Source organism: Microcaecilia unicolor, chromosome 3 (assembly GCF_901765095.1).
Source record: "Microcaecilia unicolor chromosome 3, aMicUni1.1, whole genome shotgun sequence".
Lineage (NCBI taxonomy): Eukaryota > Metazoa > Chordata > Amphibia > Gymnophiona > Siphonopidae > Microcaecilia > Microcaecilia unicolor.
Genome location: NC_044033.1, coordinates 141,894,695 through 141,917,942, shown reverse-complemented (window position 1 = coordinate 141,917,942; position 23,248 = coordinate 141,894,695). Strand labels below are relative to the sequence as shown.

Here is a 23,248-nt window from a genome sequence, read left to right as displayed (position 1 = left end):
TCAAATGTCAGACCACAGCCTTAGAAAGGTATTTTTCAGAAAAAGCACATTTATAACTCTCTTGCCACTCTTAAGTCTGCTCCTAGCTCAAGAAAAGCAAAATAGCTATATTAAAATAAAAACTAGAAATATGTATGGTTTGCACCTTTTCATGGCCTTTATGATATACACTGCTCTGGTCCTTCTTCTGTATTTTTGCAAGACACCAAGTGCCTCTTTCCAATTCAGTAGGTAATTTAAGGGTAGGGAGAAAAATTAAATTAAAATTGATATCTCAACATTAAGAAAAATTGTAGTTTCCCTGTAGTTCAGAAAGTCTTCTCCAACATAGAAACATGCAGTCTTCATAACCACATTTCCCACTCTTAAAAGTTTACGCTTCTCTTAGGCTAGTCTGTAAAGCAAAGATTTCAGTTCTTGGTCCCTGTCCAGCTCCAAGACATCAGTAGGTGCTATTTTATAAAAAGGTGCACCTAAATTCTATAAATGGCACTCAAAAATGGGCGCTGGAAAAGATAGGCGCTAAATGCGATTCTGTAAAGGGTGCACACTCTGTATAGAATCAGGTTTAGTGCCAATTCCTATGCCCAAACTTTAGGCACCAGAGTTACACCTGCTGAAATCTGGTGTAAATGCTGGCGTCCAAGTTGGGTGCACTGACCCAATATTTTATAACTACACGTATAACTTTTTGGAACACCCCTCAAACGTCTATGCCCCTCCCATGGCTATTCTCCCTTTTGAGATATGCTCTATTATTATTATTATTATTTATTGCATTTGTATCCCACATTATCCCACCTCTTTGCAGGCTCAATGTGGCTTACAATATATTGTGGATGGTGGAAATGAGAGGAGAGTTGACATTTAGTGTTACAGAAGTATTTTGGGTTGCATGGTAATGGAAGATATGATAAAGATATAATATGAGGCACTTTTAATAATGCTTGTTACATATATGTGGGGATTTCATATGTTTTAATCATTGTGGTATGTCTTGTCGAAAAGATGGGTCTTCAGCAGTTTTCGGAAGTTGGTCAGTTCATAGGTCGCTTTTAGGTTACGTGGCAATGCGTTCCAGAATTGCGTGCTCATATAAGAAAAGGTTGATGCGTGCATTAGTTTATATTTTAGGCCTTTGCAGTTTGGGAAGTGAAGATTAAGGAATGTGCGAGATGATCTCTTGGCATTCCTGGGTGGTAGGTCAATCAGGTCAGACATGTAAGCTGGGGCTTTGCCGTGGATGATTTTATGTACTAGGATACATACTTTAAACGTGATGCGTTCTTTGAGTGGTAACAGTGTAGTTTCTCTCGTAGGGGTTTTGCACTTTCGTATTTTGGTTTTCCAAATATGAGTCTGGCTGCTGTGTTCTGGGCTGTTTGGAGTTTTTTGAGTATTTGCTCTTTGCAGCCAGCGTAAAGTGAGTTGCAGTAGTCTAGGTGACTGAGTACTAATGATTGTACCAGATTCCGGAAAACGGTTCTTGGGAAGAATGATTTTACTCTTTTTAACTTCCACATTGAATGGAACATCTTTTTGGTCGTAATTTTCGCGTGATTCTCAAGTGTTAGGTGCCGGTCAATGGTGACTCCAAGGATTTTCAGGGTTTCCGAAATTGGTAGAGTTAGTTTTGGGGTATCGATGGTGGTGAATTTGCTCGTGTTGTGTTGGGAGGTGAGTATTAGGCATTGGGTTTTTTCTGCATTGAGTTTTAACTGAAAGGCATCTGCCCAGGAGTTAGGTGCTTCCTAGTAGAATAGCATGTAGCTAGATGCATGTATAAAAAGTAATGGGTACCAAGTAAGAACATAAGAATAGCCATACTGGGTCAGACCAATGATCCATCTAGCCCAGTATCCTGCTTCTAGCAGTGGCCAATTCAGGTCACAAGTACCTGCCAGAAACCCAATTAGTAGCAACATTCCATGCTACCAATCCTGGGGCAAGCAGTGGCTTCCCCTATGCCCTTCTCAATAACATATGGACTTTTCCTCCAAGAACTTGTCCAAACCTTTTCTAAACCCAGATATGCTAACCGCCATTACCACATCCTCTGGCAATGAGTTCCGGAGCTTAAGTATTCATTAAGTGAAAAAATATTTCCTCCTATTTGTATTAAAAGTATTTCCATGTAACTTCCTTGAGTGTCCCCTGATCTTTGTACTTTTCCAATGAATGAAAAATCGATTCATCTCCACCCACTCCACATCACTCAGGGTTTTGTTGACCTCAATCATATCCCCCCTCAGTTGTCTCTTTTCCAAGCTGAAGAGCCCTACCCTCTTTAGCCTTTCCTCATTTTGGTCACTCTTCTTTGAACATTTTCTAATTCTGCTATATCTTTTTTGAGATACGGCGACCAGACTTGAACACAAGGCGAGGTTGCACCATGGAGTGATATAGAGGCATTATAATATTTTTGCATCCCTCTCCTAATAATTTCTAGCAAACTTTTTTGCTTTTTTGGCTGCCGCCGCACACTGGGCAGAAGATTTCAGCATATTGTCTACAATGACACCTAGGTCTTTTTCTTGAGTGCTGACTCCTAAAGTAGACCCTAGCATCAGATAACTGTGATTTGGATTATTCTTCCTAATATGCATCACTTTGCATTTGTCCACATTAAATTTCATCTGCTATTTGGATGCCCACTCTTCCACTTTCCTAAGGTCTTTCTGCAATTTTTCACAATTTGCATGTATTTTGACAACTTTGAATAGTTTCGTGTCATCTGCAAATTTAATCATCTCACTCATCATTCGGATTTCCAGATCATTTATAAATATGTTAAATAGCACTGATCCCTGCGGCACTCCACTATTCACCCTCCTCCATTGAGAAAAATGGCCATTTAACCCTACCCTCTGTTTTCTGTCCAATAACCAATTCTTAATCCACAGAAGGACATTGCCTCCTATCCTATGACTCTTTAATTTTTTAAGGAATCTCTCATGAGGTACTTTGTCAAAAGCTTTCTGAAAATCTAGATACACTACATCAACCAGCTCACCTTTATTGACATGTTTATTCACGCCTTCAAAGAAATGAAGCAGATTGGTGAGGCAAGACCCCCCATGGCTAAACCTATGCTGACTTTGTCCCATTAAACCAAATAACTTCAGTAATTGATTGTTAGCACCCAGTTATTGATGATTAACAACTCATTGGCCAATTAATTTGCAGAAGCATCTTGGGTACACGCACAAATTTGGATATGCAAATCTAGGCACAATATATAGAATCCGGGGGTTAGCATGCATCTCTCGGGGGGGCATTCATGTGGGCAGAGCATATGTGTGTTGCCAAATAACATGCACAATTTATAGAATATTGTCAGTTGCATATGTTGCAGGGCACACTTAGGCACGCCCACTTATGCCAGCCATCAACCTGTTGTAAGTTGACAAGCTTACCTGTTGGCACACTGATGAGGCTTTTTGCTAGTATTCTATAATGGCTTAGGCATGCCTGTAAGCCGTTATAGAATTGTCGCTAAGCATGCCCCTTGTGCTGCCTCAAATGAGACTCAATTTGTAGAATTGCCAGCAAAGACATTTGCAAATCAAATGTTTGATTAACCACCTTTCAATGCAGTCAGCAAGGCAGTATATGAGAGCCACAAAAAAGTGGGAAAAGCCAGGGCATAGCCACGGGCGGGCCTGGACGGGCCCAGGCCCAGCCATTTTCCCTCCAGGCCTGCCCATCCACATCCTTCATGCGCTGTCGCCATAGGCGTAGTTTGACTGTTTCATTTGGGGGGGCAAAGAATGGGCAGAGCATATTAGCATATCATTTGCATATATACATATGCAAATGAATATGCTAATATGGAGGAAGGAAATGAAATTTACAGGCAAAATATCACAGATGCACATTTCAAAAAGCTGACACATTTCAATTAATAAATTATGAATAAAATACTTTTATTTACCTTTGTTGTCTGATCATTTAGTTTTTCTATTCGCTTTGATCCCAGTGTCTTCTGTTTTATGCAGTGTCTTCTTTCCAGTAGGCTTCCCTCTGCTCCCCACCCTCCCAGTCCCATCCGTCTCTTGCTCCTTCCCTCTGCTCCCCACCCCTCCCAGTTCCATCCATCTTCTGTTCCTTCCCTCTGCTCACCATCCCTCCGTCCCATCCATCTTCTGCTCCTTCCCTCTGCTGTGCCTGACCTCTCTCAGTCCCATCCATCTCCTGGTCCATCCCTCTGCTCCCCACCCCTCGCAGTCCCATCCATCTCTTGCTCCTTCCCTCTGCTCCCCACCCCTCCCAGTCCCAACCATCTCTTGCTCCTTCCCTCTGCTCCCCACCCCTCCCAGTCCCATCCATCTTCCCTCTGCTCCCCCCCCCCCCCGCGAGGTCCAAGATGGTGACTCCGTTACCCCCTCTCTTCCTCCCTCCCTCCCTCCGGTGCAGGCAACAGTCTTCAGCTTTTTCAGCGTTCCTGGCAGCGGTAGCGATGTACACGCTGCCTTCGGTCTGCCCCGGAAGCCTTCTCTTCAGTTCCTGTTCCCACCTATGCGGGAACAGGAACTTGAAGAGAAGGCTTTGGGGCAGAGCCAAAGGCAGCGTGTACAACGCTACCGCTGCCAGGAACGCTGGAAAAGACTGCTGCCTGCGCCGCGGAGGGAGGGAGGAAGAGAGAGGGGTAGACAGACAACAGCTCCTCTCCGTCCGCTTGGCTTCCCTGCCCTCTCTGTCTGCGTCCCGCCTTCCTCTGACGTCAGAGGAAGGCGGGACGCAGACAGAGAGGGCAGGGAAGCCAAGCGGATGGAGAGGAGCGCGTGCCTGCATGTGTTTTTTTTTTTTAAACTAATGGCACGGCGGCGCCTCACGTCGTTTGGGGGGGCATTGCCCCCCCTCGCCCCCCCAGTCTATGCCTATGGCTGTCGCTGCCCTTTTGTCCCATGGAGGCAGTGTTCAGTGTTTCCATCCTGCCCTGTCTTCTCCCCAGGCTCCGCTGCATCAGTCCCTGCAAGTGGAATCCTTCTCCTTTTCACCCGTCGCGCTGCGCTGCCATACACACAAGCAGCTTCGCTCCTCCCTGCCGCGTCCATCTGGCCCTCTCTGATGCACTTCCTGTTTAGGGCCGGATGAACGCGGCAGGGGGGAGCGAAGCTGCTTGTGTGTATGGCAGCGCAGCGCGACGGGCGAAAAGGAGAAGGATTCCACTTGCATGGACTGATGCAGCGGAGCCTGGGGAGAAGACAGGGCAGGAAGGAAACGCTGAACGTTGCCTCACGGGACAAAAGGGCAGCGACAGCGCACGAAGGATAAGGATGGGCGGGGGAGGGAAAGTGACTGAGCTGCTGGGACATGGGAGAGAGAGGAGGAAGGGGCTGGAGTGCTGCTGGACAAGGGAGGAATAGGAAGAAGAGACTGCAGGGAAGGGAGAGAGCTACTGGACATGGAAGGGAGAGGAAGAAGGGACTGGAGGGAAGGGAGAGAGCTGCTGGGACATGGGAGGGAGAGGAGGAAGGGAGAGAGCTACTGGACATGGGAGGGAGAGGAGGAAGGGGCTGGAGAGCTGCTTGACAAGGGAGGAAGAAGGGACTAGAGGAAAGGGAGAGAGCTGCTGGACATGGGATGGAGAGGAGGAGGGGATTGGATGGGAGAGAGCTGCTGGACATGGGAGGATAGGGAGAGAAAGAGGGGAGATGGATGAAAGGATGCAGAGAGAAAGGGGAGAGACTGGAAGGATGTGGAGAGCGGGGGGAGACTGTACAGAAAAGGGTAGAGAGAGAGACACTGGATATAAGGAGAGGGGAGATAGAGACACTAGATGGAAGGATCAGGAGAGAAGGTAGATGGGTGGAAGGATGAGGAGAGAAAGAGGGAAGACACTGGATGGAAGGGTAGGGAGAAAAAGGAGACGCTGGATGCAAAAGAAAGAGGGGAGACACTGGAAGGATGGGGCTAGAAAGAGGGGAGCTGCTGGATGGAAAGAGGGAGAGGACAGAGTAGGGAAAGACTGGAGAATAAGAGGAAGGGGCATGTGGAGAAAAAGGGTGAGGAAAAGATGAAAAGCCATAGGTGATGAATGGACAGGAAACCCTGGCAAGAGAAAGACGAAGGAAAGCAGAATCTAGAGACTGGGAGCAACACAATGAGAAAAAGTAAATGGCCATACAACAAAGGTAAAGAAAATAATTTTATTTTTAATTTAGGATAAAGTAATATGGTACCTGTGTTAATAAAGTTTTGGAGACCAATACTTCCTTCCTTAGGTCAGGAGAGGATACCATAACAGCATTATACTGACCTGAGGCAGGAGGTTTTGACCTCTGAAAGCTCATTGAAAAGGGTGTTAGGCTATTAAATAAATTATTTTCTGAAACCTTATGCACTGAAAAGCAGCACTTTACTCCTGTGTGACAAATGCATCTGATTAGTGTGACTAAATTTTGCTGGGGAAGGGGGGTAGAGAGAAAATTTTGTGCCCACCCACTTTAGGTTCAGGCCCATCCAAAATTGGCAGTCTGGCTACGCCACTGGGAAAAGCAGAATGAAATATAGCCACAATGCTATCAGAGAAGGCAGTAAATAAGAAACACACACTGATCGCATAATCCATCAGAGAAGGCAGGTTGCAACAATGTTCTTTTTTTTTTTTTTATTCTGTTTATTAATCAGCCTTTAAATCACAACATCAATCATAAATAACAAAACAATGTTAAAGTATAGAATAAAAATAACTCAAATACCCCCCTCCCCCCATGGTGGGCTCTGATCTACAAGGGGTCATATCCAAGACTTCTTTTTTTTTCTTAAATTAATAAATATTTGAAAACAACATCCACACCATCACAAATACCAACATTCACCCAAATCCTCCCCCCTTATACGCCCTCCCTATCAAACCAGTTCATTCACACATCACATAGATCAGTACAGTGGAAGGCTCTTCCCTTTTCCAAAAATATAAAATCACTTTGTGTACCCCCAATAAGGCATATAAGACAATTTTTTTATGGTTATCGATAACCTATTAATGCTTATACACAAATATGCACCAGAACGCCATTCTTCCACTATGAAAATATTTATTCCAATTGCCAATTAAATATAAAGCATATAGATAATATCACTCCTAGCTCACTCATACCATTCACTCCTCTCAATCAAACCACTTAATTCTCTTATCTACTAAAAAAATCTAAACAGACAAGTCCAGTAATATCTTGCCTAGAGGCCAAAGGTTCCAGTTTGTGGGTAACTAAAGGGAAAAAAACAAACTTCATTAGTATGTTCATATCCAAAATTATATGTAGAGGGGCATTTTCGAACAGGGGCGCCCATCTCTAAGGATGTCCCGGCAAAGGGGCGGGGAAACTCGTATTATCAAAACAAGATGGGCGTCCATCTTTCGTTTTGATAATACGGTCAGGGTCGCCCAAATCTCAACCTTAGAGATGGTCGTCCCCGGTTTTCGGCCATAATGGAAACCGAGGACGTCCATCTCAAAAATGACCAAATCCAAGGCATTTGGTCGTGGGAGGAGTCAGCACTCATAGTGCACTGGTCCCCCTGACATGCCAGGACACCAACCGGGCACCCTAGGGAGCACTGCAGTGGACTTCACAAATTGTTCCCAGGTACATAGCTCCCTTACCTTGTGTGCTGTGCCCCACAAACCCCACTCCCCATAACTGTACACCACTACCATAGCCCTTAGGGATGAAGGGGGGCACCTACATGTGGGTACAGTGGATTTCGGGTGGGTTTTGAAGGGCTCACATTTACCAGCACAAGTGTAACAGGTAGGGGGGGTGGGCCTGGGTCCGCCTGTCTGAAGTGCACTTCACCCACTAAAAACTGCTCCAGGGACCTGCATACTGCTGTGATGGAGCTGGGTATGATATTTGAGGCTGGCATAAAGGCTGGCAAAAAATGTTTAAAAATTTTTTTGGGGGTGGGAGGGGGTTGGTGACCACTGGGGGAGTAATGGGAGCTCATCCCCGATTCCCTCTGGTGGTCATCTGGTCAGTTTGGGCACCTTTTTGAGGCTTGGTCGTGAAAAAAATGGACCAAGTAAAGTCAGCCAAATGCTCGTCAGGGACGCCCTTCTTTTTTCCATTATCGGCCGAGGACTCCCATCTCTTAATCACGCTCCAGTCCCGCCTTCAGTACGGTGCCGACACACCGCCCGTGAACTTTGTTCACCCCCGTGACGGAAAGCAGTTGAGGGCACCCAAAATCGGCTTTCGATTATGCCGATTTGGGCAACCCTGAGAGAAGGATGCCCATTTCCCAATTTGTGTCGGAAGATGGGCGTCCTTCTCTTTCGAAAATGCCCCTGATAGTCTGTTAATGACACCCATATACTAGTTCTTCATTCAGTGTGATTTTCTTTCATAGGGATTTTACTTGTTCCTCCTGAAGAAGAAAGCGAAATGCGGTCCCGCATTGGGGAGCAATTGAACAGTGAATATGCTAGTTTGTGTAGTGAATGGAGCCTACATACCATGTGACCAGATAACCATAGCAGTTTGGAAGATCTGATGCTGGTTCAGTGTTGCCACAGAAAGATTTGAGTCCAGCTGTTTTACACAGGATCTAAGTGAAATACCCAGTGATCTGAATGAAGAGCTAGTATATGGCTGTCTTTAACAGACTATATATAATTTTGGATATGGACATACTAATGACGTTTGGATTTTTTCCTTGATTTATCCACAAGCTGGAACTTTCGGCCTCTGGGCAAGGTTTTATTGGACTCGTCTGTTTAAATCTTTTAGTAGATAAAAGAATGAAAGTGGTTTGATTGAGATGAGTGAATGGTATGAGTGAGCTGGCAGTGGTATTATCTATATGCTTTATATTTAATTGGCAATTGGAATAAATATTTTCATATTGGAAGAATAGCGCTCTGGAGCATATTTGTGTTAATGAGATATTAGCTCCAGTTTATCTCAGAGTATCCCCTACAAGTGTATCGATAAGCTAACCATATTTTGAGCCTCTGGTTCCCTCTCCCAGTCCCCCAACATTAACAGGCTGTAAGTATTGAGCAACTGTCTCCCTATAACTTCTCTAGCAGCTATTGCCTGGGTCCGTAATGTACCCAGTCGTGGACATTCCAACAATAAAGTATGTAACCATGAACCTATGTATCTTTTACATCAAAGACGGGTATCTATGTTTCACAACTTCATTTTGTAACCTCGTTCTCTTGTGAGGTAGAGTCTGTGAATCATCATAAAGTAAGTTTCTTGATAGTCTGCATTAGTGAGAAGCCTTTAGCTGTCCTTCCAAATCTTAGTGAAGATGTCATTGTCATAATTTATCCCCAGTTCAGAAGCCCAAACCTTCGCCACACCATTTATAAGTGTCACTTTAAGGAAGCCATCCTAGTACCAATTAGAGAGACGATTAAATGTGTGGTAGCCCTTAAAATTCATCCATCTCATTCCATTTGACACTAACCTGTGATTGTTGCTTTAAATTTGTCCAGTAATGACAAACTTGTAGATAATGTATGAAATTGCTATTAGGAATTTTCCATTTACCTTTTAGTTGTTCAAAGGTAGGAAAACCATCCTCTGTTAACATGAGAATATCACTCGTGACCCCACATCCTGCCTCTTTCCAACAGCCAAGGTGTGAGGGTCCCAAACCCGGTGTGAACTGGAGGTTCTTGTCAAAGCCAAAAATGAATAAATTTGGGGGGACAGACTCCAAAACCTCCACCAATATGCCCAAGCCTTCTGTAGTGGCCTAATTAAAAAATGTAGCCCTTCCGTCCAATGTGACAATCCTGAGAGATGGAGCAGAGTCGTACCATCTAAATCACCTGCCACTAGGGGGCCAAATTCTGGGGGAAGATAGTGGCTTTCCCTATTATATAATTCCTGAAGGGTAGCAGAAGAGAAGGTTTTGCTGAAAATCACCGCATTTGAAGACACGCTGTAACTTTGTGATTGAATGCGGTTTTGATTTTCTGCGCTGAAACAGTTGGTTGTAGCATTGCCATTAGTTGTTGTCCTTTTTGCACTGTTTGCATTAGTGTTTTAAGAACAGTGACCCTTTTGTGTTTTCTGTGAGAGGACTCACTACAAATTGACTCCTGACTAGAAACTCCGAAACACAGCCTATATTGGGTCTATGTAATAAAGGACTTCTATTTATTCTATTCCCGAAGGCCCATTTGTGGTTCTTTTTTGTATAATTCAATTTGACTTCTTACCCCTGTAGATAAAACATTGTATCACCCCTTTATACATCCGATCCTCCCTACCTAATATCCAAAAAGGGATTATCCGTAAAGGGCAAAGTAATTTGGGAAGGGTCACCATTTTTAAAAGGGCAGTCTACTCAAATAGCGAGAGAGTTAAATCCTTCCATTTATTACAGAATTGCTTAATACTATCCAATTTGGAACAAATGTTCATACGATACATTTCCTTGGGATCCACATGTAAATGTATGCCAAGATATTTCAAACTGCCACTAGCCCTTCTCAACCACAAAGACAAGGAGGGTGGTGGACCAGCTCCCCCTACATTCTTTTACTAAGGTGTGCTAACAGATTTAAAGTGTGCTAAATGATAAGACGCCCATAGGAATATATGGGGCATGCTAATCAGCAGGTGCTAAATCCATGAGGTCACCTTAGTAAAAGGATCCCTTAGCACGTAGGATACCATTTAGCACCCAACCGGAACTTATGTGCATGAATGTTACATTAACATGTGTAAGTGCTTGTGTTCTTTAATCTTAGTGCTTAAATGGTGCTCAAATTTAGGTGCTAAAGGATTCAGCCAGTGGTGTGGTTTTTTTTTAATGCTGGCTGCCGCCACCAAATTATGTCTGGAAATTCAGTGGTGGGCCGTGTCTGGGTACTGACATTACCCAAGTGCTGCTGAATTTTCCCTCAGGGCCCACTCAGGGCCAGTTATCTGGGCAAGAGGTCCTTTTACCCAGTTAACAGGGTTTGGATATTGACCTTTAAGATTATAGAATTAGGGGGAACGAGGCTAAATATGCATATCTTGATACATGCTTATTTACTTACATAAGGCACTATTTTGTGCAGCTAAATGACTTCTAAAACTGTATGGTTAAACATTGTGAGGGGGCCTTTAAAGTTAAAAGATAATGTAGGTCCCGGCTGAATATAGGTCGGGACCCACATAGGCTCCAACAGCCATCCCCACCATATTTAGCCCCCGGTATTCAATGTCAGTGCCCAGACATGACCCAGCACTGAATATTGGGAGCTAATCTAGCTGACTATGATAAGTGTTTAAAAAAAACAATGACCACCACTGGCTGAATATCAGGGGGAGTGTATTTCTTCTAGCAATAAAGGTTCCGGTACCCAAATGCCAGGCCATTCTTTAGGGGTGGGTAATCGCTGAGGGACCCTTCCACAACAGCCAGGACCCTTGCAACCAGTCACAGAACTATGAAAGGCAGCATTGGTATGCAGAGCCTGGGATCTTTTGTTAATTCTTGGGGACAATGGGTCAATTTGAGAAGGCAATGGAAAAAGTGCTGGTACTCAGTACCCTCTGAAAAAAATCCCTATTAGCTGTGCTAAGGGCACACTTTTACTGGGTTCCAGAGGAAAGGTCCTTGCAACTGAGGGTTCCAGTCATGAGGTCTGAACTAGACTGAAGGGGATAGAGACTGCAAAAAGGTGAGGAGACACAGTTGCTCTGCATGAAGGCTCATGGCATGTTAACCTTTAACTTTGCTGGTCATTAATGGCAGTGAACAGGGTAGGGCAGGTTCCAAAGGGGTTGGAAGTCCAAGACGTAGGTGGAGGCTGCCTGGCCAGAAAGGAAAAGAATCTAATTGGGTTCTCAGGTGGTCCATACTAGCAGAAGATTTTCTTACAAGATTCTGAAAATTGCCTATCCCATTATCCTTTGGTCATTTCTTACAATTGACAGGAAAGACGGAATCAGGATGGAAAATCATTTTCTGAGGCAACAGTCACCCAAACTGAATGATAAGACTAGAGGCCAACCAAATTTTGGTTTCGGTTTTGGATTCAGCACCGAAATACAGGTTTGGGTTTCGGCCAAACATGCCTCCAACCCCCCTGCCCCCCATGATCACTTCCCCCACCCCCCACCCATATGCCCTCCTCAGGTGTACCTTAGGAAGGCCTAGTGGTCTAGTGGACTCTTTGAAAGCAGGAATGAACCCCACTCGTTCCTGCCCCGTGCCACTGCTCCATTTGCAATGGCTGCCAAGACTTCCTACAGCAATCTTATTTATTTATTTATTAGGATTTATTTACCGCCTTTTTGAAGGAATTCATTCAAGGCGGTGTACACTAAGAACAGATCAAACATGAGCAATAGGCAATTACAGCAGTAAAAATATTCAAGTAACAATACAAAATATGGCATGGTATACTACTTGCAATGACAACACAATACGTAATAGAATTATAATTGGTAGTGAAGGGTAAGGCAAAGTTGTAACATATAGATGAGTAAGAAAGTAGGAAGAATTTGAAAGTAAGGTGACTGATTTGAAGAAAGTTGCACATGAGGTCCAAGAGATGGCTAAATATTATCTCAATTAGGCTAGGAGTCCTGCTGCAGTATGTGCAGCCCGAGACAATCCTTGTGTGTGTGAGTGAGACTAACAAGTTAGTTACTTCTTCCATTAAAGGCTTGGTTGAAGAGTCAAGCATTCACCTGCTTTCTGAAGTAGAGATAGTCTTGTGTTAAGCGGAGCCTTTCAGGCAATGCATTCCAGAGTGTGGGGGCTACTCCAGAGAAGGCTTGCTTGCAGGTATCACATCGTGTAATGTCTTTTGGAGAGGGTGTAGTTAGTGAAAGTCCTTGGGAGGACCTTAGTGTCCTTGGCGGTGTGTGGAGGATCATCCTATTCTTCAGATACTCGAGGCCATTTCCTTTCAGGGCCTTGAAGATCAGACATGGAGTTTTAAATTTAGCCCTGTATTGTACTGGTAGCCAATGAAGTTGTTGCAAAAATGGTGTGATGTGGTCACGTCGCTTGCAACCTTCTATGAGTCTTGCTGCTGCATTCTGAATCAACTGGAGCTGGTGCAGGCCCTTTGTAGTCAGACCATTGTATAGTGCATTGCAGTAATCCAGTCTTGATGTTACCATGGCATGCACAATTGGGATAAGATTTACCTTCATGATGTAAGGAGAGAGGCAGCATAGCTGTCACAAATAGTAGAAACAGCTCTTGAAGGTTGCTTGGATTTGGGGAATCAGAGTAACTGTTGAATCTAACTGTATTCCAAGGTTCCTGACTTGTGCTTTGAGGGGGAGTTCATACTTCCCAAAGGGGATTTTGATGTCAGGTATGTATCCACTTGCGTTAGGGACCCAGAGAAGCTCGGTTTTACTTCGGTTCAGGCAAAGTTTATTGTGATTAGCCCATCCTTGAATTGATGCTAGACAAGTAATCAGTTTATTCAAGGCGGTAGGTAAGTCAGGTTCAATGGGTATGAGTAGCTGCACATCATCCGCATAGATGTAGAACTGAGTGTCCATTGACCGAATCAGATCAGCTAGTGGCTTGAGGTAGATATTGAACAGAATAGGTGACAGTATCGATCCTTGTGGTACCCCACAGGTCAGTGTCCATGGTGGTGATGAGTTGTTGCCAAACATTATGGATTGTTGCCTGCCTGATAGATAGGATCTGAACCAGGCAAGTGCTGTTCCACTGATACCTGTTTCTGTCAGTCGTGCTATCAAGATATCATGATCCACAGTGTCAAAAGCTGATGAGAAATCTAGCAGTACTAACATCGAGGTGAATCCCTTGTCTCGGTTTCTGTGAAGATCATCTAGCAGGGATACGAGGACCGTTTCTGTTCCATAACCGGGTCTGAATCCAGATTGACATGGATCTAGCCAGTTACTCTTTTCTAGCCATTCATTAAGTTGAACACAGACTGTTTGTTCTATGAGTTTCCCTAGAAACGGGATGTTGGATACTGGCCTGTAACTTTCAAGTTTGTCTTGGTCAAGGTTGTTTTTCTTGAGCAGAGGGTGAACCACTACCCTTTTCAATGCTGTTGGTAGTTGCCCATTAGAAAGAGAGGTGTTCACAATTTTTGTGGCACCTTCTATAAGGCCCATACTTGCCTGCTGCACTGTCTTTGATGGGCAGGGATCAAGGGAGCAGGTAGTTGGTCGAAAGTCTCTTATGAGTTTGTCAAGGCTGTCCTCTGTTATTAGGTTAAAAGTGTTCCATTTGTCTCTGTTAGGAGGGGGTGAGTTTGTGCACCCCTGGACTGGTTGGGCACTGGGTGGGATTGCCTGTAAATCCTGATGGAGACTTTTAATTTTGTTGGCAAAGTATGCAGCAAAATCATTGCAGTTCAGTTTAGACTGCGGAGGCTGGTTTTGTTGTGGGGGTTGCTATAGGCTGTTTACTATACTGAACAGCTGCTTGGTTGAATTGGCAGCCTGTGCAATGCATTGAGAGAAATACTTTGGTTGCTGATAAGGCTTGGCGGTACTTTGCCATGTGCTTCCTGCAGTTTAGCCTGTCTTCATCCAGGTGAGATTTGTGCCATCTCCTTTCCAGTTTTTGTCCTTCGCGTTTAAGGATCCGAAGTTCTGGAGAAAACCAAGGTGAGCGTTTGTGAGTGGGGCATAAGACCGTTTTTAGTGGTGCTGTTTTCTCTAAGGTCTTGGCTAAGTGTGTATTCCATATGTCAACTTGTTCTGACACTGTTGTCTTTTCATCTACATGTGGATAGTCCAAGGCCTCTAGGAAATTCTCAGCGGTCAGTTTTGTCTCTGATCTCCTTCCAAACTCTGGGAGGTGCCATTTGTTTCAGGTGGTCACTTAAGAAGAATTTAATTAGAATTCTGGGATATCCACCACTTTGTAGAATACCAGGCCTAGTATGTGACCCTTTTCGTGGGTTGGAGACTTGATCACCTGTGTAAATCCTAGTGCTGTCATCATGTCCAGAAAGGCAGCTGTGGTGGTATCTGGGGTTTTGATGTGTAGATTGAAGTCTCCCATGATCACCAACCTAGGGTAATTCAGGGTCACTTGAGTAATAAGGTCTAGGAGTTCTTGCACAGATAATGTGTTGTTACGAGGTGCTCTGTATACCATGAGCAGCCAGATTGTCCTCATTTTTGTTTTCCATTCCTTTCCTAATAATACCTAACATTCTATTTGCTTTCTTTGCTTTTATTAGCTTTCTTGCAAGACTGCCACGGGAGGTCCCAGCAGCCATTTTGCAACTGGAACGAGCATGGGCAGGAGACTCACTCCTGTCCATGTTGGTTCCAATGGCAGAATGGCTGCCGGGACCTCCTGTGGCAGCCTCGTGAGACTGCTGTTGGAAGTCTCGGCAGCCAGTGCAAATGGAACATTGGCACGTGGCAGGAAGAAGTGGGGTTTCTTCCTGCCCTCGAAGACTCCACTAGACCACCAGGCCTTCCTAAGGTAAGACCAGGGAGGTCCTACTGGGGAGGGAGGTCAAGAGAAAGGAGGCCACTGCCACTGGGGGGTGGGGTAGGCTAGGCTTGGGTCGGGACAGGGACTTTTTTGGTCAGGTTGAGGGGGGTAGTTTCATTTACAATTTTGGTTTCTACTGAACTGAGTGGCCAATTTTGGTCACAGATTCAGTTTCGGCAGAAACCAAAGATCCTGGGTTCGGTTGGGCTCTAGTTGAGACACTCCAGTCAGGCTCTTCCTTTGGCCATGGTAATAGGATTTTCTGACATTGAATAGAAATTCTTCAGCTTGTACTCTGTTGATACTTTGTTGCACTTTTCATGCCAGGAGCTGTGACCTGCTTGTACTTTCTTCCTAGACCTGCTCCATTTGTAAACAAAAAGGCGCTTCCATTGGCTGCAGTGCCAAGAACTGCCACAAGAGCTTCCACTTCCCCTGTGGGCTGGATAAAGAATGTATTTTTCAGTTTTTTCAAACATTTGGGTAAGAGTTTTTTTTTAAACCTTGAACTAGGCTACCTACACAAGGGCATTAGTGACCCACAATTTTAATTCCAGGAATTTAGTTAACATCATCAAATCCAATCTTACTACTACTACTACTTATCATTTCTATAGCGGTACTAGACGTACGCAGAACTGTACACTTGAACATGAAGAGACAGTCCCTGCTCGACAGAGCTTACAATCTAATTAGGACAAACAAACAGGTCAAACCAGAGATAAGGGAATATTAAAGTGAGGATGATAAAATAAGGGTTCTGAACAAGTGAGCAAGGGTTAGGAGTTAAAAGCAGCATCAAAAAGGTGGGCTTTTAGCTTAGATTTGAAGACGGTCAGAGATGGAGCTTGATGTACCAGCTCAGGAAGTCTATTCCAGGCATATGGTGCAGCAAGACAAAAGGAACGGAGTCTGGAGTTAGCAGTGGATGAGAAGGGTGCAAATAAGAGAGATTTACCCAGTGAACGGAGTTCCCAGGGAGGAATGTAGGGAGAGATGAGAGTGGAGAGGTACTGAGAACCTGCAGAGTGAATGCACTTATAGGTCAATAAGAGGAGTTTGAACTGTATGCGGAAACGGATAGGAAGCGCCATTACATCAAACTCCATCCCTGGCCGCCTTCAAATCCGGGCTAAAGGCCTACGTGTTTGATGCTGCTTTTAATTCCTAACTAGTCACCTGCTCGTAACCTTTATCTTGTCTTCCTCTTTAATAGTCCCCTTTCCTTATGTGTCCTATCTGTCTGTCCTACCGTTATCCCTTATTTGTCCTGTCTGTCCTGATTTAGATTGTAAGCTCTTTTGAGCAGGGACTGTCTTTCTTCATGTTCAATTGTAAAGTGCTGCGTACGACTGGTAGCGCTGTAGAAATGATTTGTAGTAGTAGTAGTAGAAGCCAGTGAAGTGACTTGAGGAGAGGGCTAATATGAGCATAATGACCCTGATGGAATATTAGTCGTGTAGCAGAATTTTGAACAGATTGAAGAGGAGAGAGATGGCTAAGTGGGAGACCTGTGAGAAGCAAGTTGCAATAGTCTAAGCGAGCGGTGATAAGAGCGTGGATGAGGGTTCTGGTAGTGTGCTCAGAAAGGAAAGGGCGAATTTTGCTGATATTATAGAGAAAGAAACAACAGGTTTTAGCAGTCTGTTGAATATGTGCAGAGAAGGAGAGGGAGGAGTCGAAGATGACCCCAAGGTTACGAGCTGATGAGACAGGAAGGATGAGAGTGTTATCCACAGAAATAGAGAATGGGGGAGGAGGAGAGGTTGGTTTAGGGGGAAAGATAAGAAGCTCAGTCTTGGTCATGTTTAGTTTCAGATGGCGCTGAGACATCCAGGCAGCAATGTCAGACAGGCAGGCTGATACTTTGGCCTGGATTTCGGCTGAGATTTCTGGTGGGGAGAGGTAGATCTGGGAGTCATCAGCGTAAAGATGATACTGAAAACCATGGGATGAGATCAGAGTACCAAGGGAAGAAGTATAGATGGAGAAGAGAAGAGGTCCTAGGACAGATCCCTGAGGTACACCAACTGACAGTGGGATATCTTACCATGGAGTAGAAGTAGAAGAGGATCCACTAGAGTATACACTAAAGGTACGCTGGGAGAGATAAGAAGAAAACCAGGAAAGAACAGAGCCCTGAAATCCAAGTGAGGACAGCGTATCAAGGAGTAGGCTGTGATCAACAGTGTCAAAAGCAGCAGATAGATTGAGATGGATGAGGATAGAATAGAGACCTTTGGATCTGGCTAGGAACAGATCATTGGAGACTTTAGCAAGCGCTGTTTCAGTTGAATGAAGGGAGTGAAAGCCAGATTGAAGTGGATCAAGAGTAGCTTCAGATGAAAGAAAGTCAAGGCAACAGCAGTGAACGGCACGTTCAAGTATCTTGGATAGGAAAGGGAGGAGGGAGATAGGGCGATAGTTGGAAGGACAGGTAGGGTCCAATGAAGGTTTTTTAAGGAGTGGTGTGACTATGGCATGTTTCAATTATTGCAACTCCCTTTTATGTAAGGACAGTGCCGGGTGGACTTCTGTGTTCTATGTCCCAAACATGGCAAAGAAGGATTAAAATCAAGTATTTTATACCACATTCATTGTTGGTTTAATTGTGAGTTGATAATGAGTGTGACTTTTGGTTAGACTGGATGGACTGTTCAGGTCTTTATCTGCTGCCATTTACTATGTTATGTGTTCTCCCCAGTCTTCAGAGTAACAGCCTTAAGTTTGTGGAGAACACAGGCTACTCCATGGTAAGATAGCGTTTGATCATGTTACCCCTCTTTTTCAGATAGAGCACTGGATCCTCATCTCTTACAGGATCCCTTACAAGTTTCTTATCCTCACCCATCAGATTCAATCCTCAGGGCACCGCTTATTTCTCACTAGCCTTTTCATACCGCTTCTCAAAGAGCCCTTCAATTGTCCAATCATCATCATGTTGTAGTCCCCTCCTATTGGAAGGTTCGTTGGGAGGCTATGAGGGGCATTTTCAAAATAATATCTAAGTGCAAAAAAAAAAGTCCTTGTCCTTCACAAAATGTCCCCCAAAAATCCATCTCATAGCTATTTTCGAACAGGAAAAACGTTGGGATTTCCTGTTTGAAAATACATGAGAAGGACATTCTTGTGCTGAAAATGTCCAAAATGAACAGTGTTTATCTTTCTGCCCTCTCCCAGGTATAAAGGTACTAGTTACCTGTAACCTGGGATGTCCAGGACTCCAGGAATTATGGTGGAGAGACAGAAAGACACAGAAGGCTAGAGTAATATGAGAATAATCAGTAATTGTTTATTACACTTACCAATCAGGAATACAATTAGAATAAGCAATATAATTAATTAATTCTCATATGAGACAGCAACCGAGACACAAACATGACCTCTGACATTAACTCTCTGGTTGCCTCTCTCCATAATTCTCCTTTTATACTCTTTTCTCTCGTAGACTAGTATTGGAAGTACAAAGTTAGCATTTCTCTCATAGGCTAGTATTAGAAGTACAAAATCAACATTTCTCTCATATTTCAGCCCATTCTAGCAAATTCTATCTTTACAGAAGCAAAATTCTTCCTAACATATTTGTTTATAATAAGTAAGGTTAGTAAGGTTATCCTACTTGCAAAAACCATCTTCCCAGCAACTAAAGTTATGTCTCCTTCATTATCTGCTTCCATGATCAACAGCAAATTTTCCCTCTTACATTACAGTATTCTCTTGCCACACATCTTTGTTATGACTCCATATCTGCCTGTGTCTCCAACAGAAGGGCAGGCTGACATGAGATTCACATTCTGTATAATTCTTATTATTTAGTTTCTCAGTGATTCTTTAACCTGTTCACACAGGCTTTGCTCATAATTCTCAATTACTGCTGTAAAGTTATTTTATGGTTCATAACCTGCATGTCCCATATAAATAGTTCCTCCCTTGAAGGTCTTCGTAAGCAAGACCTTCACCAAAGTTGGACGTTACCAGTGTTTTTTATATGACACCTAGTCTTATCTCTAGGTGAATATGCACACCTTAGGATCTGCGTGTTCTCAGCAAGCAGATGATTAGTGCTCCAATTCCTGGTTGTCTTAGGTTGCAGGCCTGAGAATCCCATAGTAGGGGGAAAGACTCGGTCCTGACTTACCCGTTATGGCTAGGCAATTGCATGAGCACTAGGAGGTGGATAGTAAATAGGAGAGACACTAGTGTACTATAATTGTGAGGTACAGTGGCTAGGATGTGTAACAGATAGAGGATAATGTGTAGCAAGACAATAAGGTGTAGGTGGGACTCTTTAAAACACCCACCCATGGTCTTATTAAGTTACCCATTAGTATTTGGTGACAAGGGAAGATGATCATGCATGGATGTATTATACATTACTGTTCATTAACATTAATATTTAGATATTCAAAATCAGCATGAATTTCAGCATGTTCAGGTGCAACATTATGAAGCATTCTTTCGTATAAAACATATTGTCCGATAGGATCTTGCTGGCTCAAGGCGGTTTCAATTAAGCGTTCTACTAATCTTCTAACAAGGGGTATAATACAACAACCAAAAAGTATAAAAACAACAATCACAACAATAATTGTGGTCAGTCCAAACATGAAGAAGTTTTTCCACTTGCCAAAGGCACTGTCCAACCATCCTGTCCAGGATGAATCGATACCAGAATTTTCTGCAAGTTCATTGGCAAGAGTTGTAAGTCCTTCCAGCGCCTTGGTGATGCTCCCATCAGGTGCAGTATTGTTAGGGATGAAAGTGCAGCAACTTCCTCCCAGCATGATGCAGACTCCGCCCTCTTTTGCCAACATCATATCAAGGGCCAGGCGATTTTCCCAAGCCATGTGACTGGTAGCATCCAATTGTCCTGCAATACCCTTGACAGCATCTGTAGTGTAGTTGATAAATCTCTGTTGGTTATAATAAGTGTAATTAATCCAATCAACATTTTTATTAATGGAGACAAACCAAAATAGGGATTCAAAACCAGCAGCAATTTGATTACGGGCCTTGTATTCATCTGGGACTCCTCGAGGTATACCTATGACATCAAGATAGATTTTATCATCAAAAGAGCCCAGGGGTATATGTCTCTTAGTTCTGTGAGGTTACACAATACAAGGGTTATAATAAATGTCAGTAGATCTTACTTTGTTGACCTGCTTCAATTAGACTACTACAAATCTTATATCTAAATCAAAAATACATAATTCTTTATTACCAAAAATATTAAACATCACCATCAAATCCCACATTTCCCACATCAAGTCCCATAAAATAGTCCGTTATGTTGGAGATAAAGTCCACAATTTTTGACTTGTTACAACTCCTGTTGAATGTGATCTTTGCTTTCACCATAAATTTGAATGTGAATAAAATTCACGCTCTCGAAATCTCACAAGTGTAATCCAATCCACTTGGTACTTGATCTGTAGCTCCTGATGAAGAGATTGAAACACGGCCGGTGTTGAGACCATATGAAAGTGAAGAATGTATGTGAAGACCACGTCTGGTTTGGTCAAGCCTTTGGTTATGCAGTGGATGTGAAGATCCGTTTAAGTATTAGTGCTCCTGTGAAGAGCGACGGATCAAGTACCAAGTGGATTGGATTACACTTGTGAGATTTCGAGAGCGTGAATTTTATTCATGTTCATATTTATGGTGAAAGCAAAGATCACATTCAACAGGAGTTGTAACAAGTCGAAAATTGTGGACTTTATCTCCAACATAACGGACTATTTTATGGGACTTGATGTGGGAAATGTGGGATTTGATGGTGATGTTTAATATTTTTGGTAATAAAGAATTATGTATTTTTGATTTAGATATAAGATTTGTAGTAGTCTAATTGAAGCAGGTCAGCAAAGTTAGTTCTGTGAGGGGTATGTTTGTCAATATGAAATGTCCAAATTAAAAGAGGCAAAAAACCAAGAACATCTGTCTAGCAACATTTGTCAAAAATGGCCACATAGATGTCCCAGCAGAGCAGAGGAGCAGCCTATTTAGTCAGTGAAGTGAACTTTTAACAATGGTATCCAGGCACAAATGCCACCTTAACTCCTTTATATTGTATTATAACCCTCCAGGAACAGAAGAAAACCTACAGTACCCAAAGATACACCACTACAATAGTCTTCAGACTTGCATGTGTCTCATATATATATATTGTGAAGATCCTCCCCTCCGCCTGAGGGTCCTCGGGATCTCCCCTTCACCCTTGCTGCCCAACCTCCTGGTTCACTGCAGTCCACAGGGCAGGGCTCAAAGAAATCAACTTCAAAGCAAAACTAACAAGTTCTTTATTTTGCTTGGGATCCAACAGTCCAGTAGTGCAAAAAGACACAATACTTGAATCAACCAAAACCTCACAATTCCCCCTGTTGCTCCTCTCAGGGTTACAAACAAAGCAAGAAAAAAAAAAACCAACTTTTAACTCCCAGGCTTCCAGCACCCAGCTGGGTTCCTTTCAGACAGTTTTATAGCCCTGGGTCTTCTTTCTCCCCCCCTCTCCCTTGGAAGGGGGCAACACACTGCAAGCAGTTCCAACAAAAAAAAACAAACACAGTTCTTGAGGCTTCTGCACACAGCTCAAACCCCTTCAGCTTCTTTTAGGCTTTTTAGCCACAGTTCACACTCCACCTTCTTCCTGCTGGGCGCAGCCCACTCCGAGAAAATCTCTCATCCCTCTTCAACCAGAACTCTTTAACCTCACAGTTCAACCACAGCCTGAGCTCTAGAAAATGAAAAGGCCCCACCCATCTGGGTCACTCTCTCTAAGCACTGACCCATCCTCCCACATGACCTTTCCTCTTTCCTCTCTGAGCCCAGTTACCATACCATGAAGTTACCTGGTCCCTTATTTTGTTACCTAATGAGTGAGCCCAGGCTGAGAGGTCCATAGGCTCTTCCTCGCTCTCCTCTCTTTCTCCCTGCCCAGCTTCTTGATACTCCATGGGCTCCCCGTCCCACCCACTTTGCAGCTGTTCCTCTTTCCCTTGATTACCCTGCAGGGGCACCACCCTTTCCTTGTTAGAGTTCTCCCCCTGTTCCTGCTGGGGAAGGTAATCTCTGTTCCAGACTTTGCCCCGAGGTTGCTGGGAAATGTAGTCTCTTCCTCTCCTCCATTTTACAGGGGTCACGACCCTTTCTCTGCTCTCTCTCGGGGAATGCTGGGTAATGTAGTCCTTTTCTCTCCACCCTTTTCTAGGGGGCATTACTACTTTTCTCGCTCTCTGGGGATGGAATGGAGGCAAGGCTCTGTTCTGCCTACGTCTGCTCGTGAGCCTCCCCCCTTCTTCCTCTTCCACTTCCATCTTATCTACCCCCAGGTCCTCTCCTTCACAATATATATATATATATATATATAGAGAGAGAGAGAGAGGTACAGTAGGTACCTTGTTTCTGTTGGAGGGCTCACATTTCTAAACAAAGATAGAGTGGGATTTGGACCTGGGTCCTCTTGTTTACAGTCTACTGCACTGACCACCAGGGTACTCCTGGGACCTGCTTCCTGCTCTGTTGGTAAAGCCATTCGCTGCTCCAGTGCTATTTTTAGAGCGCTGTTTGGAACTACGTGGGGCTTTCGATCATCTGCCCATCAATGCTGCTGGCTAAATTAGCCCAGATATTTAGTGCTGGCAACAGCACTGAATATTCAGTGCTAATTTTGATTGTTCTGGCCGCTGGAGCTTATGCAGGTCCTGGCTGATATTTAGTCAGGGCCCACGTAAGACAGTTATGCGGGCCCCGGCTGAATATTGGCTAGGACCCACATAACTATATAAAAGATATTTGAGTCCTGGAAGTCCCCTTCTGGCCTCCC

At 43.9% G+C, this 23,248-nt stretch overlaps 1 protein-coding gene across 1 annotated transcript in view; it reads left to right on the top strand.

The window, feature by feature from the left end:
• The window catches only part of LOC115464292 (G2/M phase-specific E3 ubiquitin-protein ligase-like), an 87,614-nt gene that overhangs the window by 26,440 nt on the left and 37,926 nt on the right, over nucleotides 1–23,248 (top strand). Inside the window, exon 4 of the mRNA XM_030194684.1 lies at nucleotides 15,782–15,906. Within this exon, the coding sequence (XP_030050544.1) occupies nucleotides 15,782–15,906 (125 nt within the window). The remainder of the gene's footprint in view (nucleotides 1–15,781; nucleotides 15,907–23,248) is intronic.